Raw genomic sequence first — 23,463 nt, 5'->3', positions numbered from 1 at the left:
GGAAAGTAACGAGAGCAGCAATATTTAAAGCGAGACGTACAGAGATCGTGACATCATCGTTTGATGACGCCTGTGGCCTTTTCTTAGCTGATTCGAGCTCTAAACCACCATACTTTTCCTGTACACTTTGAAACAAAAAAAAGGCAAACCTGCAAAACTGACGGATAAGGAGTTGATTAATTAAATAAAATGAATCGCAGTTGTCACAAATAAACGAAGATACTTTATTTATTCTTAAGTGGTATTGGTTGGATTAGGCCAGAAAAAAGCAGACGTTTATTGTCTACCACGAGTCGTAGGTAGACAATAAACGTGCAGACGTTTGCTTTTTTCTGGCCTAATCCAACCAATACCACTTAAGAAAAAATACCTTACAGAGGCTACTACCAACCAACTACATACTTTATTTAGTTTGTAAGTTTCAATCAACATTTCGAGTCATATAAAAACAATTCATTAAAACCTTATTCGTACATAACCTACAACCTAAATAATTACTTTATAAAAGACTATTTACACCGAAAAAAATTTACAAAACAGAAAAATACTGACAGAGTTTAAATTGAAAATATTATTGGCGTCAGACGCGAGAAATTGTTATGTGAGCCCCAAACTTTTTCCAAAAATTCTTCTTTTATCTTGAAACGCCAATAGTATGACAATTTCAATAGTGAAGTGCATTTGAACTACTCTCATCGTTGCTTATTATTATTTAGTACGTAGGTAAGCAATTTAAGTTAAAAGAAATGGACGGTTTTTAGAGACTAAAATCCTTAAATTTGTATCGATTTTCCATAACACCCTCTCTATGGTGTCTGTGATATGCATATGAATGGACCTAATCTAAATCACACAGTTTTCTTATTTTAACCACCAGAGAGAACAAAGAATCGCGACAGTTAAAGTACAATAAGTAACTGAATTAGAGTGAAGGTCAGGATCGTTAAAATTGGAACGAATTGATGGTTGGCCGTGTTGTAGATCCAACAGTACGGACACTGGGAGCTGCCGCACACTTGACAAATGTCCAGGACGTAAGTGGACAAAGAATCGATTAAAGTTTCGTTGAATCGTTCTGCAAACAAGCAAACAATGTAGCATCTTGTCCTACCTGAGCATATTCTATCTCTCTCTCTCTCACCTGGAGCGTAGTAATCGTATACTCTAGCCGACACGTATCGAGACATATTTGCCACTGGATACCAACGTTCCACCGTGAAATTGACGCAAATATCCTCGCTGTCCAACTGCAACCAAATAATCAAATCAAATGCAACCAAATAAAACTTTTAAACGTACAAAATCAAAGTAGAAATAAACTTTTCTCTCTTGGAATTTGGCTCGTTGCAAGTTGCGCACTCTGCGTGATATGACGTAAGCGTCCAGGTCCTGCTGTTGCACTATGTAACCGGTGGGTACTGTCACGTCCAAAACGGCCATTCCTGAACGTTCGCTCTCGTTGAAATGATTCCACCTGAAAAAATTTAAAATTCACTCCAAAGTTAAAAACGCAATCGAGCATTCAAGAGTTGTGTCAATTTTGACAGCTGAGTCAAAGCCAACTTGAATAAAATCTCAGTTAAAGTTATTTATACAGGGTGTCCCACGACGAAAGACCTCGATTGATATTGGAAAAAGTATAAATAGGAGAGTTTTGAAAATTTGGTAGGATACTGATGTGGGCATGCCCAATCCAACTAAAATATTTTCAAGATGGTTGCACTTCCGCTTATACCGGAAGTCGATCACAACTTTCTTATTTTAAATAGAACACCCTATATATTATTACATATTTGGATTCCTCACAAAATTCTGACCAACTTTTGTATAGCATGCCCTATGCCTATCTCTAGCCGTTTTCGAAATATTTGATGTTTTTCCAAAAAAGTGACAGTTGCAACGCTCAACATATTTTTGTACTATGTTAAAACCGTATTTCATTTTGCAATGAAACTTTGGGTTATTGTAAATAAAGGATCGTTTTATTAAACTGAGGGTGCGTAACGACTCATTTGTATACAGGGTCGTCAAAAAAAAATCATAAATTTGCCACTAAAAAAAATGAAAAATCTCAAGTTTTTTAAATAGAAACCCACATTTTTTATGACGGAATCATTTTGAGCATTAAAAATTACTATAAGTTTCAATTTACTTGCCTATACCTAAATCCAACCCATTTCGTTTTATTTGAGAATAAACATTTTTTTATTAGGCTGCATGCTCGGCTGCATGGTTGGAATTAGCTGGTACTCTAGTTGGCCATGCTTTTGACACACGGTGATATTGGAGAACTGCAAAGCATGTTATGTTGAGCGTTGCAACTGTCACTTTTTTGGAAAAACATCAAATATTTCGAAAACGGCTAGAGATAGGAATAGGGCATTGTACACAAAAGTTGGTTAGAAATTGCAATTTCTACATTTTTGTATTATTAAGGATTGGTTTTGTTTTAATAGCTTTTCTCTTCACAGATCCCGTATTCTTAAAATTTTCAATTATTTGCTTGACAGCTTTTGGTGATGGATTTGGTTTTTCTAGATAACGAGCGGCAAATACCTCACATGTTCTACTCACAACTTTATCACATTTTCCGTAAATAATAAACAGATTTAAGTAATCTTGGTTTGAATAACGTAACCGCGACGGCATATTTGCAGTTGTCAAAACACTCAAAACTAGTGTTATTAACATGCCCTGCAGGTCTCCAATATCACCGTGTGTCAAAAGCATGGCCAACTAGAGTACCAGCTAATTCCAACCATGCAGCCTAATAAAAAAATGTTTATTCTCAAATAAAACGAAATGGGTTGGATTTTGGTATAGGCAAGTAAATTGAAACTTATAGTAATTTTTAATGCTCAAAATGATTCCGTCATAAAAAATGGGGGTTTCCATTTAAAAAACTTGAGATTTTTCATTTTTTTTAGTGGCAAGTTTATGATTTTTTTTTTGACGACCCTGTATACAAATGAGTCGTTACGCACCCTCAGTTTAATAAAACGATCCTTTATTTACAATAACCCAAAGTTTCATTGCAAAATGAAATACGGTTTTAACATAGTACAAAAATATGTTGAGCGTTGCAACTGTCATTTTTTTGGAAAAACATCAAATATTTCGAAAACGGCTAGAGATAGGCATAGGGCATGCTATACAAAAGTTGGTCAGAATTTTGTGAGGAATCCAAATATGTAATAATATATAGGGTGTTCTATTTAAAATAAGAAAGTTGTGATCGACTTCCGGTATAAGCGGAAGTGCAACCATCTTAAAAATATTTTAGTTGGATTGGGCATGCCCACATCAGTATCCTACCAAATTTTCAAAACTCTCCTATTTATACTTTTTCCAATATCAATCGAGGTCTTTCGTCGTGGGACACCCTGTATAGGTATATTGCAGTTTAAAATAATAAAGTTAGGTAAATTGTTGAGAGGAAGCAAAAAAACCAAGCACGCCACTGGAATCACATAAAAATGTTTGTGTTTCACTTCGATATTTTCATAAACAAAAGAGTTTTGAAAATGGGCGAAATTCGAAAAACGCCCTCCAGCGCCGCAAACTGACAAGATATCGACATATGGTTTTTGCCATTTTTCTAAAAATCGTGCTCTAAACACACTAAATCCTGGCAACCCTGTACAATCGAAATTTTTATAAAGACATCATATTTAATTCAGTCGACTTACCTTTGACAGCTGATGTAAGTGATGTGCGACTGATTCCGTCCGTAATGGTACTGCTTGGTCACCAAATCGAAAGCCCGAACAGGCGGTTGGGTTTGGAACTTTTCAATATCCACATTGTACTGTACGTGCATTTGTAGGATGGCGTAACCCGTTCCTCTCGCGTCCACTTTTACTGTACCTATAACGACCAATCAAATTTGGCTTTTTCACGCTGATGGTTATATGGTGCGAAAGCGTTTACCCCAAGCATTGGGAATATCGATGTGTTGCAGTACGGCTCTGTTTCGATCGTTTACGTACAGTGTCTGACTTTTGCCAGGTAAAGAAGTCGCCTCCACTTTTACCGATAAACTGGAAATGTCACGGATACGCTGCGCGGAAGTGTACTCGATCAGGGCCTTCATCGCGTTGGCAGTGTCCGAAGTGGAGGCCCATCCACCATCGGACAAACGTTGCGTATTCAACCAACTTAAAAACAAAATCATAAGTCAGGGAGAAACAGTTTATATGACACTTTACACTATCGAATTATCCTACAATCAATTTGAACCACCCTGTATTGTTACCTCTCCTTTATACTCAAAGGACAGTCAGGGTGTCTGTAAAACCCACTTGGAGTGAGACAATGACTGTTTTAAGTGCATTTTTGCAATCCTCATTCAATTTTCTATGACATAATGACAAAAGAAAAAAACAGTACAACATCAGGTAAAGTCAGGGAGAAAGATGGTGCCAAAATTAGTTAGAATTTTTTTGTTTGCTGTAACCTGTACAATAATTAAGATATATTCTTACCGTACTATATTGTCCACCCACAATTCTTGTCTTTCCACGTAAATCATTAGAGCGTAGGCGGTGGCTTCAATATTTTCGCTGTCATACTCGTACGGCAAACGGGGCAGTAAAAACGGCCGTTGATTTTCCATTTTAAACGGCGGTTGAGGCACCGATTGCCGAGCGAAATATACTAAACCACCTTCTAGAGTTGCTCTACAAAACACAAAAGCATATTCTCGTCTGTTTTGGTTTGATTTAAAAAATAATAAATACTTTTTGGATAAAGCAACGTATGCTCGCTCCGCCACTGATGCTTTGATTTTCATTAGGGCGTAAGCTACTATAGCGGTATCGAAAGCCTGACCCTTGAGCTCAATCAAGTCCATGTTTCTTTCCAGCCACGATACGGCCTTTTTGGCTGCAATGGCCACTTTGGAACTCAAACCACCTTGAATAGTCGCCAACCAGTTTTACACACTCTCTCTATCTACGTGAATAATCGCTTTATTATACGTACTCGCTAAATCTTTAACGCTCTCCAAAGTGATTAGAACGTGCGCGGTCAATGTAATGTTTCTCCGTATGCTCGGATCGTCACGATCAAAGTTTAGAGACCGGTTGTACTTCCGATCACTAATCCACGTGGTTTCGTAAAACGAGCCGTCCTCAGTTTGATGACGTAGCACCCAATCCACCGCTCTGGCTGTGTATAAATACAACATTACCTGTTTAATTTTGGGAACACAAAGAAAATACAGGGTGGTCCAAATTGATTGTAGGATAATTCAGTTTGACGTGCTTTAAGTGTAATGTGATGTCCGAACGTTTCTTTTAGTTCTTCAGATACCGTCATTTTTACGTTTATTAATTGAAATAATTTTATTTGTATTGGGGCATATACTTAGGGCTCGCTAGCTCCGAAAGGGGTCACTTTTCAAATTTGGACTAGAATGCAACAAATCCCTGATTTTTAATAGAATTTATGCGTGACTTTACGGACACCCTGTACAGTGCGTTTTTTTTAACGCGCAACATAGGATTTTACGTGTTAAATTTTTAAGCCCATGTTAGACCATGTTATTTTGGAACTACAAGTATAAAACTTGACGGGTGGCTGTTTCGTACCCTGAAGCTTAAGTAAGTTTAACAATTCGGCCTAAAAAGTGTTAAAAAGCTTGCAAAAAATCATCTTTTTTCGAAAAGGTTTTATCGTTTCATACTCCCTGTATGCATTGTTGTTCTTTGTTGTTTTTGATACTGGCACGGCAGGTAGCAGGTAAAATTTGGCGTAGAAAGTAAAACAGGGTGATCATTAACTTTATATCAAGAAAGTTAAGAACAAAAGAAGTATTTTTATAAGTGAATTGTTCAAAGTGACCTCCGTTTGAAGCCAAACAGTATTCCAAACAATCATAAAATGCCCTTTTGACGTTCAAAAGATGTCGGGTCGTGATGCAGTCAAAATATGTCACTTTACCTGTTACCTGCCCTGCCAGTATAAAAACAACAAGGAACAACAATGCATACAGGGAGTATGGAACGATAAAATCTTTTCGAAAAAAAATGATTTTTTTTCCAGTTTTTAATCACTTTTTAGACCAAATTGCTAGACTTACTTAAACTTCAGGGTACTAAAGACACACCCGTCAAGTTATAGACTTGCAGTTCCAAAATAAAATGGTCTAACATGGACTTAAAAATTTAACACGTAAAATCCTATGTTGCGCGTTAAAAAAAACGCACTGTATATATTATATACGTATTAGTGTATGGTTACATTAGATGCGGATACGATTTTTTAATCGTGCGACGTCGTACGATCATTTGTCGTACGATTGTGTGGTTATATTACTTGCGTTTTGTATGGTGCATTTAAAAACAAAATGGCCGAAGAATTAGACCATTTATATTTTCTTGAAAACAGTTGTTTGAAATATATGTTGATTAATAAAAGGAAGCATTGGGTTAATGACATATATTTAAAGCGAGATGAAGACGGGGAGTATGTAACGCTTTTTAAAGAGTTAAAGGAACAACCGCGAAAGTTCTATGAGTATTTCCGAATGACACCTTCAACCTTTGAATATATTCTCTATGGCCTTTTTTACTGTTGCTCTGTTGTGGTATTCTTTGCATTTTTGATCCCACAACACCTTTCTGGTTTGAACACACAAAATTAATTTTTCTAAGTCCATTTTTAAATAACTAATTTAAGTTATTTGTTGTTTTGTCCACTATAAAAGCGGTACAAATCTGTAAAATCGTACGCTGTCTTACAGAAAAACAAACAAGTTTGTTCCGCTCAAATACTCGTACGACCACGTACGATACGGTCAGACTAAATCGCAAGCAATGTAACCGCACAGCTTTAAATTACGGAGTTTGTTTTTATCTGAGCTATCGTACGACGTCGCACGATTAAAAAATCGCTCGTATCCGCATCTAATGTAACCATACACTTATGCGCCCGAGACTTTAATGTGACGTCAGGATCCATTGGCCGCCGGGAAACAAAATCGGCCGATCGAGCAATCAATTCTTTACTGGTTACCGTTCTTGTCTACTTTCTACCTTTCAGGTATCCTACAATCAATTTGGACCACCCTGTTGTATTATAGGCCTCTCTGATGGCTCTTTCAAAATGGTCCCGGACAATTAAAAGTGGCGATCCCGTGTATCGCACATAAAAAAAACCTAGTTTTGCCGATCGTATACGTACCAATTACAACAGGATCGATGTAAATGTAATTCTCCCACTCGTAGAAGCTAGCTTCTTGCAAAATTCGAGCGCAGTACGCCGTCAACCAAACAGAGGAAGCGGAATTATTCCTAAATTAAGGAAACCGATAATGGTGTGGTGGCCATCGATTTATTATTAACCTACCAGTCACTGCGAAAAGTAGAAAAACTACCATCGGGCTGTAAAAAGCTCAACTGTCTCTGATAGCCCACGTTCAAATAGTGAAAAGCTTGCTTTTGCAACGTTTTATTTTTTTGTTGCGTGTAACGCATGTACAACAAAGTGTACATGTTGGCGGCGAACGAAAACATGTTTTGTTCGGCCGAATCCATCGGTAAATGAAGCAAGGAGGTGGCATTTACGGGCATTGTGGGAAAAATCGGTCCTACAACGTCTCCCACTATCGATATGCTCGCTTTGTTCGAACCGTACACGTAGTAACTACAAATTTCGACTTTTCAAATTTTAAATTTTAAGAAACAATTCACCGATAATTTACCGATCGTATTCGTAGGGTATAATAGGAGTTTCGGTTATGTTAACGTGCATATATTGGAAAGTGTAGGCGCGATTGCTCAAATCCAGCAAAACTGACTGATGACGATGTTGCGGCAAACCGTCAGACTCGACGTGCAGTTTTCGCGTAATTTCATCCTGCAATTGAGTGTTTAGTTACCAACCACACAACCTTCACTTCCCCTCACCTTTCCTATCAAAGTGGAAGCGTAAATAGTGACGTAAATATCCCCCAACCTGGTAGGCACGATTGGAATGTATACTTGAGCCGCGTCCTGAGCTTTAATAAATATGAAGAACTGCAACAACAAACATCACTCTGTAAACTTCCAGTCTCTACGGAACGGACATGTATCGAACCCAACCTGATGTTCCCCAAAAGATGTGCGAGGATTATAAGCTCTCACCACACCATTCTCTTCCACGTGAACAAACTTGTAGTCTTGGGACCCTTTCAAGACCACCGTAGCCTCCATGTGGTCTTCCATGTAGTTGAAAACGGTCACTCTCACCCCGACTTGTTCACCTTGCATACACACGCTGGGCATTTCCACGTTGATGAAAAATGGCAACACTCCAACGTATTCGATGGCCTTGTGCAACATACCAAAACCCAGTGTGGGACTCATTGAAAAAGCGGACACCATCCAGTGCGCGGGCCTGTTGTTGTCCATTTATTTACTATAAAAATTGGTTCGATTTGCATTTTACCTAATTACCTGGCCGGGACGTCCACATTAAATATGTAACGTCCGTGCGGACCAATGTTTACGTCCTTCCACAGCCACACGTTCTCGTACTGTCGTTGCACACGATTGAAACGGAATTTTCGGAATAATGCCAGCGCCGTATTATTTTCGTAATTGCCTGTATAAGAATTCAAAATTTCAACTTTTTTCAACGACTCCAGTCGCATCATATAATAGTAGTTATTTAACCAACGAGCCACCGCCCTCTATACTAGAAAGCCTAAAATATCACTTTTAATAGCGGCGTTAGCGCTTTTTGTTTAGTTGATTGCAAGTTGTGAGTGAAAAACCAAAAAAGGGTTCATTCCTGATCCAGATATGTATAGACAAAGCTTTTTTTATACACAATCCAGTCCGGCCTAAACAAATTGGTTAGAACATTTGTCTTGGAAACTACACCACACAACAACACAACAAACTAGTTTAAACATTGTTCAATGTAAGCAAAACTGGTAAATGGTTCTTATGTTATTACCAAGAACATTATTTCAAAATTATTTTTGTTGTTGACACAATGAAGGATGCTTTAAAATGTAACTCACATACCTGTGCATGTAACAAGTACCTAATAAGTTTACTGTACTAGAAAGCACTTGTACTTACCCTTGAGTATAGTGTTAACTTACGCAAACAACCTCAAGCTTTGATTTTAAACCGTAAAAATTCATCTAATCCTCAAAAAACTCAATTTCCACAAATACAAACAAACGCGAACTGTCACCACTATTTCCGTCATATTGGAATTTTTGACAAGCACCTTCTAGGCTTTCTAGTATAGTAGGCGGTGAACGAGCGCATTAATCACCAAACCGAGTAACGGACAGAGAGACGTAGATAATTGCATACGCGGGACAAAGACAGAAAACGAAAACTAACATCAAGTAGGCCATATTTTCAGCGCGCTATTGCCAAACGCCAAGTATCCAATAGCGTCAAGAAAATTAATTTTGATGTTGAATTATTCCTGACTCATTTCCATTCATTTGGATAATCTGCATTCGGTCAGCGAGCTGTATTTAGTCCGATTTCGGTCTATTTGTTTAACGATTTGTTGCTGCCCATTAAAATCTAACTTCGAATCTCATTTTGGCAAAACATAATTATCATATCTCTAATTAGAAGTATTCAAAAAAATGTTTGGTCCATGTACCCTATCTCTCTTCTGTTTATAGTAAATTGTGTGCGACGGAGCTGAAATTGTAGGTTATGTTTAATGTATCTTATTTTCAAAAAAGTTGTAAGAGCTGCCCCAATCAGATATTTTTACGAGAGAATCCGAAACCGGTAAAATGAGTAATTCGCCTCCTGACTTAACACTTCCACCTACGTTACGAAATTGAAGGGGCTTTCATTACGTCACAGAGCTCATTTTAACTTTCTTTTTAAGCTTTTTGTAAAATTCCTAGAGATGTAATATTGAAATGTAAGACGTATATTTTTTAGTGAAATCAACTTACATCCGGCTTCGTCAGTTCCGTCTTCGCAGTCGTTAAAGTAGTCACACCGTTTATTTAGCGAATAACATCGACCGCTAAGACATTCTCCCAAACCTACGAGAACGAGTGTAAAGTATAATTTAATCAAGGTCAGAAACAACAATTATTAAATTAAATTAATCAGATTGTACCTTGTGAAGGATCGCACAATGTATGCCGTCTTGTCAGCTCAAAATCACTAAAAACAACCAAACCGGCATACTCGAACGTTCTATTAGCGTCCACTCCAAACGTATTAGTGGGAAAATAAATTAGTTCACTCGGATATCCTGGAAACCCAATCATTTATGTTATGAAAAAAATGAATTTGAAAAATTGTTTTATACCTTCATGCGACATCCACTCGTGCTGTAAAGTACCATTTACGTCCTCATCAAAGGTCATCATTTTAGTAATTACTTTGGCGTAAGTCAACTCATTTCCAGCTTGCATAGTGTAGAAGGAACGATCAATTCCGGACAAACCGACATAAGAACCAGGCTCTCCGTAAATACCCACTTCAACCTTATGACCGGTTCTGCAAAACTCACTCTTGTAATTAAAATGTTTGAATGATGAAAAGTAAAATGTACCGGGCTTTTTTATTGTTGATTAATACTTGGAATTTATTTCTGCTGATTCCGTTTACGGGGAACGTTAAACTGTCCACCGTTAAATCACCGTATCGTCCCACGTGCCACACCACCATAGTGGCGGTGGGTGCCATTTCAGCACTCAAAACAATCGACATGGTACTGACAAAATCATTCATATCCTCATCTCCAGTCACCAAAACTATCCCTTTGGCTATGATCAAATAGTTGAATCTTTCAATGTAATAATTGGACCGAATATGGAAAATCATAAACTCTCCCACCTAAAACCCAACCAGTTTGGTTATACAAAGTGGCCGAAATTGTTTGTAGGAAATTTTAAGGGCGAAAAGTATCGATTGGTTTTCAACTTGACTCTTCCTTACGGTTAAAATAGCATTCATTCTTGAAGTCACGTGACCATATCTCAGCTTAAAATATAGGTATACCCTGTTTATTATAATTTTAGTTGCACGTCATAACACAGATGATTCTTTCTCTGAAGGTTTTGTTCTTTGGTTATCAAGCCCTATAGCCTCTCTGATGAGCCGTAATACGGCGAAACCGGTCAGAGGATTGGGATTGATAAACAAAAAACAAAACCTCACCATTTACAGATGATTCTATCGTCAACCAAACTTACTGGGGACAATAACATTGCATAGATACGGATATTTAAAGCACGCGCCTTAAAATAAGTTGGCAATACTGCGCAATGTTGTCTCTTTCGATTTTCTTGCTACCGAGCTATTCCGATCACCGATCGTTATACGTCTCAAACTGTCAAAGTTTGACGTAAATATCAGGGTTTTCGAAATTTGTTGCAACTTGTGATCCTATTTTACGTTCCTGTAGCCATTAAACTTGTGGACAAACAACATTCCAACCACCTGCCACGTAGCTGTCTGTTATACCAAAACCGTCAAATACTGGCTCCAAACAACTTTATTCTATTAGATTTTTGTGTGAAATCTATAGTTTGATCTAAAAATGTGTCTGCAATATCAAAGCTAAGTATTAACAATTTACTAGCATGAATAAGCTTATTCAACCAATAAAAAACATTGAATTGTTAAGCCCCTACCTGAAAATCTGCGCAAATAAACGTCTCTATTATTACTCAAATGCCGAGTAAAACAAATCAGATCTCAAAACTCTCAACTCAGGATCTCCTAAACACGCTTAAACTAAGCTTTCCTCACTCCCATACCCCAAAAGTTTAATTAAAACAGTAAAAATCACTCGGACATTTCTGTAAATGCAATTCAAAATGTAAACAAACACAGTTCTCAATTTCGGTTCGTTTTTTTGTGTGTTAACATTGACAACGCCGTCCATTTTCACCTTGATGACGTGCAACTAAAGTTATAATAATCAAGCTCCGCTAGGAGGAACTTTTCGTTTATGTGACACTTTGTCGTCGTTTATTTTCACGTACGTACGTTTCACCCTTTAAGTATCCTACAATCAATTTGAACCACCTGGTATATGGTGTGAGGTTTTGTTTATTGGAAATCAATTCCAATTCATTGACGCGCGTTTTGCCTCATCAGGGTGGTTGATGATGCCTTGATAACCAACAAACAAAACCTTCCAGTATCGCTAGATCAATTACTTGAGGGGTTAAAGTGCTTGTAGTGACTCGGATATGTTGATCGTTATTGCTAAAATGAGCCACCATGAGCAGATCAGCACTGGCGTGTTGATTGGTGTAGTCGTCGTTAAATTCTGCGCGAATTCTCAAGGAACTGAATTGACTAAATTCGGTAAAAGCTCGAGGACCCAATATTCCTTTAAAATAAAATTCATTACAACAAGTCAATCGGGACAGTAAATTTTGTTGGTAATTTATTTAAACCTCGTCATTTCGATACGACTTAACTTATTGGCTGACGTGAAAAACGTTTACTTTAATGCATCAATTTTTTTCGGATAAATCTCCGTCCCGAGATATTAACATAAACAAGCAAAAATATTACTGATCAAATGGGGAGTAGCTTTTTTCCCACCCCATATGGTGCATTAAAGTCAATGTTGTTCCCATCAGGTAAAAGCCAATAACTCAAACACAATAACAGTCCAAATCGTATCAAAATCTGTTGTTTCGTTCCGAAATGGCAAAGTTTTAAAAACCGTTCCGATTGAGAAGTAATATTAAATAGTAAAATCATATATTCTCTGTTCAGTGACTTCTGACTGTTGCGTCACATCCCTTATGTCGCTTTATTAAACAAAGATCGAATAAAAACGGGTGTTCAATAATTGTTATGGTCGTAGTTGGCTGTGGTTCTCTCGTTCTAGCATGAACGTAGGGCCGTTGATAAGTTCGAAATCAAACCGGCGGATTGACAGCTGTCATATAATAATTGTTTGCAACGTTATCTAAGACATTTTTGTGACAATTGCCATCCATACGCCCGTTACCAGCTATTGTCAGTTTGACGGTTTAATCAATGTCATCGTATTTTGATATGTTATTTTTTCGGATATTTCCGAAAGTGTCCAAAAGGCATAAGATTGAACTCCATTTAACCAACTCTGTATCTGTTACCGTTTTCGAGATTCCCATATTGTAGACCCTGATCAGTCAATATGACATTATTTAATCGCCGACATACGTTTTTTTGCTGGTGATTGTGACGTGAACCGTCAAAAGTCGCTGAACAAATATGTATAGTACCTAATTCGCGTTTTAAGTCGAGGTGATACTGCCAAACACCCGATTGTTCCGTCATCATTGGCAACTGTTTGGGAGCTATATCAATACGACCACCACCTCGTTTTTCAATAATGGCCGACACCTGCAAGTAACTGGATCGCAAACTGTTTTCGGACAATGGCGAACCGTCACGAAACGACGCCACCAAGTAAGCGGTGACTGGCATGCCCGGTTTGAAAATTTGCGGTGAATCGCCCATAAACTTCAAATTAACCTTAAAAGTCAGGGTTAAACACCACCCATAATTTGGTTTGGTAAACTTACCGTAGAATTGAAAATTCTTGCCGTTGAATAGCCCTCCACGATTTCATCCAGATATCGGTCACCCACTGCGGCTGTAATTAACACTTCCATACCGTCCAAAGTGCGCACGTTATCCAACAAATCACGAATTGGGAATTTAAATTCGTAAGTACCGTAAAACTACACATAAAACCGGATTGAAACTACTTTTGTTCAAACTAGTCTACTAGTAAAGTGCTTACAAATTTTAAACTGGGCACCTGTTCCCAGTACTGATTTGGAGGCATCCAAGAAGGAAATTCCTCAGCAAAATTGAAATACTTTTCCAACAAGGGCTTATCAAAATGGTCGTAGTCGTAATAGCCGTCATACTGGTTGTTTCTAGGGTAGTTGTCTTGATGGTTTCCATGCCCATCACTATTAAAACAAAATCAGTGTAACCACCTTAATTAGGGGGTACGTAACGTACACCGACCGTCTGTAGTAATCGTCGTTATAGGGACCGTAATGAAAACCTTCCGGTTTCCAAAAATCGTTAGGTCCGTACGGATTGTACAGGTTACTTTCTATCGGTCTTGGTCGGTTTCTTTTCAGTTTTTTGTCCAAATCGATGGGTTTGATTGGTCTCACAGTCGCCTTGATCGTCAAATTACCTCGTACGGGGGCGCCACTCGTATAGTTCGCCATTATGATCCCCGTTATGTACTCTTCGTTGTTTTGAATAAAAGCTGGCATTGTCACATTCACCTAGCAATGTAAAGGTGGATTAAAAACTAATTTAGTACTAAGAAACATCAACATGTGTGTCATTTATGCAACCGAATTTTCTATTAGTTTTTATTGAATTATTTTGTCATTTATGAAGCAAATCATAAGTAAAACGGTCGTTGTGAGTGCTGAAGTTGATGATGACTGCCAAAAAACGAAACGTCGGGCGGCAAATATGAATCCATCATCGAATAGATGGGAAAAAATGGCAATAAAAAGATGCTTTTAGTTATGGGATATCTCTTCAAATAAGGTTAGAAATAAATAAAAACAAAAAAAACAACTTTTATTTTTTTTCGGATAGCTTCGGAAGTACTCGGAAAATCTAAATTTTTAAAACGGCATTTGGTTGAGCTTTGAACTGCGCAACTTTGTTGGTTCTTGGAGGTACTAGACGGTAAGTAATTTCCATCCTTTTCTATTACACGTGAACTCAAGTGAGATGGAAATTTGACGTAATTAACGGATGTTATTTACAATTTTTTTCAAACTCGTGAATGTCAATCAAAACTCAACAAATAAAAAGGAACGTAAGACGTAATTATCAGTAAATTAGTGATAATTGAACGAAAGAAAAAAAATGCAGGCAAATTAATTTACCTCAAATCGAGTTTGGTAATACTCCTCGACCAAAAACGTGGATTCCTCCACTTGTCCTTGAGCTATCACCCGAATTTTCCACTCACCAAACACCGGCAGATCGGACAGTTGATAGTCCAAACTTACCGTACCTAAATTGGACTGTCTCGACAACCACCTGAATTAGATTATTAGTAACCGCGTGTAACAAGGTGAGAGAAGAAAAATAATAAACCTTTTTAAAATGTGCCCGCTTGGATCGATCATGTAAACATCGATGGCATCGTTGAAAGCTTTCAGTTCCGTATTGATTGGAATCGTTCTGAATCGTACTGAAATACAAATTTCAACAGTATTTTTAAGTCAATTTTAACCAGTCAAATGTACCAGTTTCTCCTTGTTTATACACTGGTTTGTCCAATTGTATGAATATCGTCATGGATCGTTGCGAAAATGCCAATTTCGTTTCATTGGAGAAAGCAACACCACCCAAAATGTCCTCGTACAAACCATCCACTCTCAGTTTATACTCGCCGGTGGCGCTAGTGGTCGGTACCTGTTATGACAAAATTAATCATAGTCACAAAAATTAAAACAATAATAAATTACCCTCATCAGTAGAGTCTCGGTGATTCCTTCTTTCACCGCCTTATAATCACTAGTCATTTCCACTCCATTTCTGGATATCGACGCTCTAACCGTCAAAGGCTGTTTCTCTTGTAGTACAGTCACGGACACCCTGTATAACTGTCCAGGCCGCACTAGTTTCGACGCTACAATAAAGTAAGTCCTAAAACAATTTAAGGGTAGAAAATATCGGTGACCAAAATATTAAAAAAAAACAATTACGCTTCTCTAATAATCGTAGAATGCTCAATTCGGTACGGAGTGTAGTCATCAAACTGCAATTTATTATAACCATTAATCATAATGTAATACTATTTCGATACAGAAATGCTTTACTTGAGGGTTCCGGTCCCTATAAGGGTCTTGATCGTATTGGTCCTTACTGTAAGGATCTGTAGGATCAAGAGAATTTGTGGGGCCTACATCCGGACTTGATTGAGTACCGTATAGAGACCCTCTTTGAGGATCATTAACTCTGCAAAACATATTAAGTTTGTGTCATAAAATCAGTGTGGTAACTAAGTTATTCTCGCACGTGAGTAAAACTGTAGAGGGCGGTAATATCTACTCAGTACCACCACATATTATACAGAAAGTTCCTAAAATGTGCGGAAAAAATAGTAGTCTAAAAGTATATACTACGCTCAATCGAAATAGTTAGTTAAAAAAAAAAAAACAGTTTAGTGCACCCTACCACTTTTTGCCATTAAAAACAAAAAACACTTTAATACAGTCAAAACTTATGAAAATGGTCCTAGAATCCTCCTAGAGTACACTGGTACTTTCAAAATGGTCCTAGAGGCCTCTGGCAAATTAAAACAATTCTGGGAAAGTTCAGGATACGTCTGGAAATCTTTAGAACATTTCCAGTACTATCTAGAGTGCACTGGTACTTTCAAAATGGTCCCAGAGGCCTCTGGCAAATTAAAACAATTCTGGGAAAGTTTAAGATACTTGTAGAGGTCTCTGGAAATCTCTAGAAGATTTCCCTTAGTGTCTAGAGAGCACTGGCACTTTAGTTACGGCGTTTTAAATATGTGTAAGGTACCACAGGTGGCGTCCTCTAAATCTTACAATAGAAATTAAATCCGATTTTGATTATTCACCTTACAAAAGCTCGCTTAGCGGAACTATTTACGAAAAACTAAATAATTGTACTCTTGACACTCTGTATCTCCGACATTATCCACTTTCGGACTAAGCTTAGACTGTCGTATTTAAGCTTCAAGGACATTCTGGTAGCAATTTTTCCAGCACATTTTAGAGACTCCCTGTATATAAAATACTTTATCTACAACATAACAGTACGGTAACCAGATTACACTTAAAACTCGGAAAATTCAGTATACGTCTCTGGCTTCATTTTACCTTTAAAATCAGTTAGGTACAAGAAATACTATTACCGTACGTCGTGCGATAATGTATTATTTACCGCACTGTTGTGTGATAAACATGTTCCTCAAACGTACCTGTTGTATGAACTGAGGTCTTGAGCAGCGCCAAAACTGCACAAACAAATGAATATCGTCCATGGTACCGGTCGTTTTCGCTTCATGCCAATGTGGTTTCTGAAAATAATAAGTGCCTTACTGATCACCCTCTTTAAAGAAAGAAAAGGGGGTAGTTTAGGTACAAAATTTTGGGCAGATTTATGGCCACTGTTACATCAAACTATAAGGGATTAAAAGCTTTGATACTAGTCGGTGTTAATGGTGCACTTTAATAACATAGAGGGGGAGTATTGGTCAAGAATTGACAATACTCTCTCTTTCTAATTTGTCGGGAAAACTTGCACTAAATCTTTCATAAACATCATAAAATTTACAAAGTAGTGCCAATAAGGATTAAAATAAGCAACATTCTATAATTGGACCTTCAATGATCGTTTTAACAGTTTAAAAATATAACTCAGGCCCGGTTTTTCGAATGCAGATGAATTAGTTTAGCACCACCCTATACCATAAAACGCACTGAAATATCGGAACATTAAAGATAAACAAGCGTTAGTAATGGATTTGGAGCTTTAATAAAGCCAGGTTAAAGGCCAACAAACAAGGAAATGTGCACTAAATTGTGAGTTTCAGTTGTATTGTATTGTAAGAAAACCTTCAACATCCCAACCAACAGGTCAAACACTTAAACTCCCGGAAAATCGATACTTTTAACTTATCGATTTCGTTTCGGTGGTAACAGGTTCGCGAAGGCTTAATTATCGATTTTGTAGTATCTTTTTCAGTTAACCACCTCTAAAATTTTATTCAAGAGTGCATGGCAATTTGTAATTAAACTCACATCTTGAAAGGTAGACTGTATTGTTTATTTTTTGTCCCACTGGGAAACCAAGAATCTTAATTTCTTCGGAATGTTCTATTTTTGGAATGTACCTACACACAAACGAACATAAACAAGAGGAATATACACTAAACAGACGTGCACTTTCTAGACATTTTTAGAGTTTTTTTTATATAAATAATAGTCCAGTTACGTGTCTTCAACTACGTACAGTACATCAGACACATTGTTACCCAAAGACCCTAACCATTCTAAACTTAGATGCAAGAAGTACGTTAGAAATTCGGTCAACACATTCATTATCTCATTTTACAGAGATGTTTAATAATATACATACAGTGTGTCTCAAATTGGTCTCTACATGAGCTACAGAGTCGGTTAAATGGGGAAAGTTTGTCATTTGTTTTTCATAATGACAAGGCCAACTATAACAAAAATAAAACGTTTTTTTTGGCCCTTTTGAAACTGAATAATACCATCATCAAGTACATCATTGAAAAGGATTTTTTAAGCGCTTTCCAAAAATGCAAAAATTCAAAATGGCGGCTATAAGAATTTACAAAGTTATCATCCATATCTCGGAAACCAAAGACGATAGATTTTTTCTAATTACGTCATCGTGTTCTACGTAAAAAAGTGCCTTAATAATGTCTTAGTTTCAAAACTTGTTAAAGAGAGTGTTTAAAATGCAGTCTGTGACGTTCTCCCAATTTTCCGGAAGATAATTTAATTTGGAAACCGGAAATAAGTTTCACATAAAATTCTCTAAAACTTTCCTCAGTTAACCGACTCTGTAGCTCTTCCGGTTACCGCAATCCCAATACATGTAGAACCAATTTGGGACACACTGTATAATGTAGGATTCCATGAAGTTAATTAGGACTCGTCTAGCCTGTGAATGTTTATTTAACTTTTTGATTAAATAGTCTAAAAGTGAAATTGCAGACTGAATTTAAAATCTTGAAATGATTGGTTTGATCGAATCACTGAAACTAGTTTATGACCCTGACTGGCAAAAAGTTTAAATCAATTCATCCCTTATGCATTTTCGCATCCCCTCGTGGACTGGTTAATTAGATCGGCATAAAACTAGGGGGCGGATTACGCAAAAACCGGTGGGGGGAGGGGCATAAATCATTGAATGCAAAATGGGGAGAGGGGGAGACACAAATAATCAGGATTACTCCCTTAGGAGGTGCGGATGTTGGCGCTTCTTAAATTCAACAACCACTAGTTTTGTATACTTTCGCTATAATTTACCAGAACGTTTGAGAGCCTTTGGCTAAGTTTCAAAACTTTCCAAATTTTTGATAAAGCTTCTAGAACCAGAAAATATTTTTTTAGAAAAAATAGTGATTTTTGTTAAACTGTAAGAATAACTAAACAGATAATGGCAGAAAAGAAAATTTAGACCATAATTTAGATACTTGGGCAGTATTTAGAAGTCTTATATTCATGAAATTAGTATTATCTCCTTCAAACTATAACATAAATCTCTCTCTCTCTCTCTCAACAGCTGAAGTACGACGTTAAAATCGTAACAATAGCAATTTCCAGACAGCTCTGTATATGCGTGTTGTCAATAATTACTTAGTTTCTAGAAGCGTTTTGGCTTTAAAAATAAATTACTCATTAAAGAGAGATTAAGAGGAGCCACAATTTCGGCAGTCTCAAGACTTGAATATAGCATTCCTGTGTAATAATAGATATTACCTAGAGGATTATACAATTTTAGACAAGCGTCATTTTTTTTCAACCCACCTGCACTAAGTTAGTCACTTCAGTCAGTCAGGTGGTCCAAGACCAGTTTGATTAACTCATACTTTCATCTGTTAACTGTTTTCGTAACCCAATTCTAACGTTACGGAGGCTTCTAACCAACCAAATACCGAAAAAAAATTAACGGAGGAAGAGGATGCCCGTTTCGTACAGTAAACTGTTGTGAAACATATGGAAGATGTTTAGGTTTTGTCGGTGAGGAAGTGTGAGAATTAAGCAAACTGTAGAATAACATTCCACGTTTTTTCTTGTACAAGCATCACTATAAACTCGAATTGTTTGAATGAAATGATGGCTTTTAAGGGAACGTGCCCCACAACAGCTGCAAACACACAATAGAAGAAAAACCGACCCATAAGGGCCATTTGGAAGAGTAAAATGCGTTAAATTGCAAAGGCCGAATTACGACAAGGTGTGCCTTGGCACGTGCCCTTCTTCAATCCCATAAAAAAACACCGGATACCAGTGTTAACCTTAAACTTCCTGATTTCTGTAATTTTACTTTGTAGCAGGGGGAAGGTGTAAGAATTACCACAATAAATAGGGTGTGTGCTTATTTTTAGCTTATAGTTTAATAAAAAACGAAACTGATCAACCATGAAAACCAACATTCAGAGAGAAATCGCACTGAAAACCAAAACCAATTGAACAAAAACAGTGTTCAAGCAGTTTTAAAAACAATTCAGTTCTCAAACACTGAATATTACCTTTTCAGGGGCTTTTTCCAGTAGGTCACTGATCAACTTATGCATTCAATGTTAAAACCATGCATTTGGAAAACGATTGACCTCCAATTAAGAGATATTTTGAATAGGCCTGAAACTGGCCCACAAACCAAGAATTATGTTAATGTTTTAGTTTCATAATAATTATTAAAAAAACGAATAACGGAAATCCTATCAGTGTGGTCAACATTCTTAGGAATTCTACCAAAAGTGAGAAACCTTATAATACAATCTGCCCTAGGATTGACATTTTTTAGGTTACTCTGTGGTTGGGGAAACCTGGAAACTGTCCCCTTATTTGAATCAACTGGCTTAAATATACATTTGATTTTTTATCAGACAAAGTCTAATTTTATTTCCTAGATTTGTATCAGTTAATTTTAGAATTATCCTGTTAAAAATAAACGGTCAACAGCCTGCAGATATTACAATACAGTCTGGCACTTAAGACGGGAGTTTCACTTAGTTCTCACTGAGATAGTGATATTCATATCCTAGAATAGGTACTTAAATGATTACTAAACCAAAAACCAATTCTGCAGATGCAATATTAATTTCAGGTTTTGATAAAAAAGATGTGTACTATAGTAAATAAGTAGTAAGTCGTACCATAATGCTTTTACCAACGCAAATTCAATTCAACACCACAACATACTATTTGTGATGCTATTTTATACTATATAGGTAATAAGTTATTTATCAACAAAAAAGTAATTCAACAATACGCACTTGATTAATATTTTCATGGCGGGATTTCCAACAAGGTTTTCATAAGCTTTAAATAAGTTGGGGTTTTTCTCGGGATTAGGAAACTTAGGAAATCTGCTGCTGCTCTTGGTTCATAATCTGACACCCTCATATCGCTCACAAAACTCACAAACAACACAAATATGCAACTTTAACTTTACTTTTAATACCGTTTAGCACTTTAGTGAACCATAATCAAATTTTAAATTCAAAATAGATGTCATAGTGATAACAAAAATGACAACTAGGAATTAATCGTTTTCTTTCGGATCTAAACACGATAGGATTCAAAAATCACGTGGCCTACTTATAATTTTGTAATCATGGGGTCATCTGATTTTTTAGAAAAAAATAAAGTGGCTCCCTCCGGCGGCGGATTCTATCGAAATAGTAAATAGGGCTTTTAATCAAATGTCAAATTTTGTGTCTTCATGGCCTGCTATTTAAATGAATGAAGAATTAGATTTATAATGTTTTCTATGGAGGTAATTTAAGGTTTTGCCAATTAAAGCTCCAAAAGTAAGAAGAGGGTTTTGTGTGACCAATCAGCCAATTGCAGTTTATAGTGACGGGTAAGTAAATAAAAAATTCTTCTTATAAGTCTAAAGTCAGCAATTAGGTGAAATTATACAGGGTAGCCTATACAACACAAATTGCAATGGTTTGAAGGTCCAAACTGATATAAAAACAAAGATTTGTTTCTCAAATTGGGTATCTTACTTCTTTCTGAGTAGAAAGGCTGTAGACATCAACAAAACATTATACACCATACAAGATAATAAAAATGAAAGGTCATTACCGAGGTCACCAATCTACAGGTGTAAATGTTAATACAAGTTTGAACAATCAAAACTTAAGAATTATAGAGACAGATTTGAAAGCCACCCAAAACAATACCCATTCTAATGTATACCATCCTCGAAATGGTCGACGCCCAACACGTCAACGGTCACTGCTTACCTGTAAAATGACGGTGGGTTTGTTGGTATTCAAAATAGACTTTTTGAATTAAAAGCCGATTCGCATTTAACACTTTAAATTCGCGCCAATCCGCTCCTCAAGTCGACCCGTTATCAGTGTAAACTAGCCGTTATCAATGAAAACATTGTGGTATTTCACCCGAACCGTATTTAATTTTGATCGAGAGGTTAGGAACAGACGGCGTTTAGACGCACTCCCCACTTCACCATTGCTCCGCAACAGAACTACTGAACCACTGCACTGCACCGAGTGTGAAACTGAAAACAACGAAATGTCGAATGTCAAAAGTCGAAATAACGAATGGAACACAGTGTTGCCAACCCTTGCTTTTTAACACAGTTGCCAAATTTCACTAAAATTACCTACCCAGATTTTTAAAAGTTTTTGCTTTACAACGTTCTTTAACTGTCCACTTAAAATACTCATCGACCGTGTATCAACAGCGTTTTTTAATGGACGATAACGAACGTAAAATCGTTCATTAATGAATCTCATTAATGCATGATTTATTATAAGCAACCAAATATGCTCATAGTATGTAGTCCTGTATTCAATTGTCAATTATTAGTTTTTTTTTCAAACTTTTGAGGATTATAAACATTAATTATGGATTCCAGTCGACAGAAAAATGTTGTAACCAACCCTTTCCCTTTGGGCGATTAATAATCTGAATTCTATTAACTGAACTATGACATTTTACGGGTCTTTTTTTTTACTACTTTTGAAATTCAATATCTCGGTAACATGAAGAGCTAGAGAGGCCAGTTTTAGCTCATTTTTTGTTGTATTTTTTTATTCTCTTTGCAATGGCGTTTTAGTGAAATCTGGTATAAGAGTTCAAATAAAAAAGTTCAAAAATTGAAAAAATGCCGTTTTTGCTAAAAGTGCAATTTTGGCAATTTTTTATTTTGCTCCATGAGGGTTCCAATGCACAGCAAAGGACATATTAACTACGTGAAATTTTCTTTAAAATGAGGTGCAAGTCAATATTTTGACAGAAAATTCAAAATGGCGACCTGGGACGCCATTTTGTCTGTCATTTCTTGAAGCTACGTGAAATTTCCTTTAAAATGAGGTGCAAGTCAATATTTTGACAGAAAATTCAAAATGGCGACCGTGGACGCCATTTCGTCTGTCATTTCTGGAAACTACGTGAAATTTCCTTTAAAATGAGGTGCAAGTCAATATTTTGACAGAAAATTCAAAATGGCGGCCTGGAACTGTCAAAAAAAATAAAAAATTATTTGTCAAGTTACAGTTGACGTCTCGGTGTCATTTTATGTTAAAATTTCCCGGAAAAGCCGCTGGTGCAGTCGGTTTTTTGATATCTCAAAAACTAACAGAGTTAGACTTAAAATTTAACATTTTAATCATTTCTTTGCCAGGAACTCGGCCGGATTAAGAGAGAGAGCCGGAGATACATGAAATCTGACTAAAAAATATTTACAATATAATATGTGATAT

The 23,463-nt window shown here is 36.8% G+C and overlaps 1 protein-coding gene across 2 annotated transcripts; it reads right to left on the bottom strand.

Annotated features, from left to right (window-relative positions):
* Nucleotides 1-383: 383 nt before the first annotated feature.
* Nucleotides 384-22,229, bottom strand: Mcr (macroglobulin complement-related). Of its 2 annotated transcripts, none has more exons than XM_081992766.1 (31): nucleotides 21,979-22,229; nucleotides 16,945-17,043; nucleotides 15,812-15,950; nucleotides 15,698-15,750; nucleotides 15,458-15,638; nucleotides 15,236-15,404; nucleotides 15,084-15,180; nucleotides 14,870-15,026; nucleotides 13,971-14,248; nucleotides 13,744-13,918; nucleotides 13,523-13,681; nucleotides 13,220-13,472; nucleotides 12,155-12,330; nucleotides 10,540-10,823; nucleotides 10,294-10,484; nucleotides 10,099-10,236; nucleotides 9,929-10,021; nucleotides 8,442-8,589; nucleotides 8,088-8,382; nucleotides 7,911-8,021; nucleotides 7,706-7,860; nucleotides 7,351-7,647; nucleotides 7,186-7,295; nucleotides 4,984-5,169; nucleotides 4,740-4,914; nucleotides 4,485-4,679; nucleotides 3,931-4,157; nucleotides 3,690-3,867; nucleotides 1,300-1,474; nucleotides 1,142-1,247; nucleotides 384-1,075 (listed from the first exon to the last, which is right to left on the bottom strand). In XM_081992766.1, exons 2-31 carry the CDS (start codon nucleotides 17,028-17,030, stop codon nucleotides 900-902), a joined length of 5,163 nt encoding a protein of 1,720 aa, XP_081848892.1. In that variant the 5' UTR covers nucleotides 17,031-17,043; nucleotides 21,979-22,229; the 3' UTR covers nucleotides 384-899. The 2 variants fall into 2 exon arrangements, with proteins under 2 accessions (XP_081848892.1, XP_081848893.1); XM_081992767.1 differs by having other exon boundaries at nucleotides 13,977-14,248.
* Between the last annotated feature and the right edge of the window lie 1,234 nt (nucleotides 22,230-23,463).

Source organism: Ips typographus, linkage group LG14 (genome assembly GCF_016097725.1).
Source record: "Ips typographus isolate SLU linkage group LG14, UJ_Ityp_2.0, whole genome shotgun sequence".
Taxonomy (NCBI): domain Eukaryota; kingdom Metazoa; phylum Arthropoda; class Insecta; order Coleoptera; family Curculionidae; genus Ips; species Ips typographus.
This window is presented reverse-complemented; position numbering and strand designations above follow the sequence as displayed.

Bases quoted from the DNA above. Each gene is read 5' to 3' on its own strand.
- Mcr (XM_081992766.1), bottom strand. From the start codon at position 17,030: ATGAAGCGAAAACGACCGGTACCATGGACGATATTCATTTGTTTGTGC. The intron at 15,751-15,811 runs GTAAAGCATTTC...AATAAATTGCAG, and splicing joins ATAGGGACCGGAACCCTCAA to TTTGATGACTACACTCCGTA. The intron at 10,485-10,539 runs GTACATTTTACT...TGAGTTTTGCAG, and splicing joins ATCAACAATAAAAAAGCCCG to AACCGGTCATAAGGTTGAAG.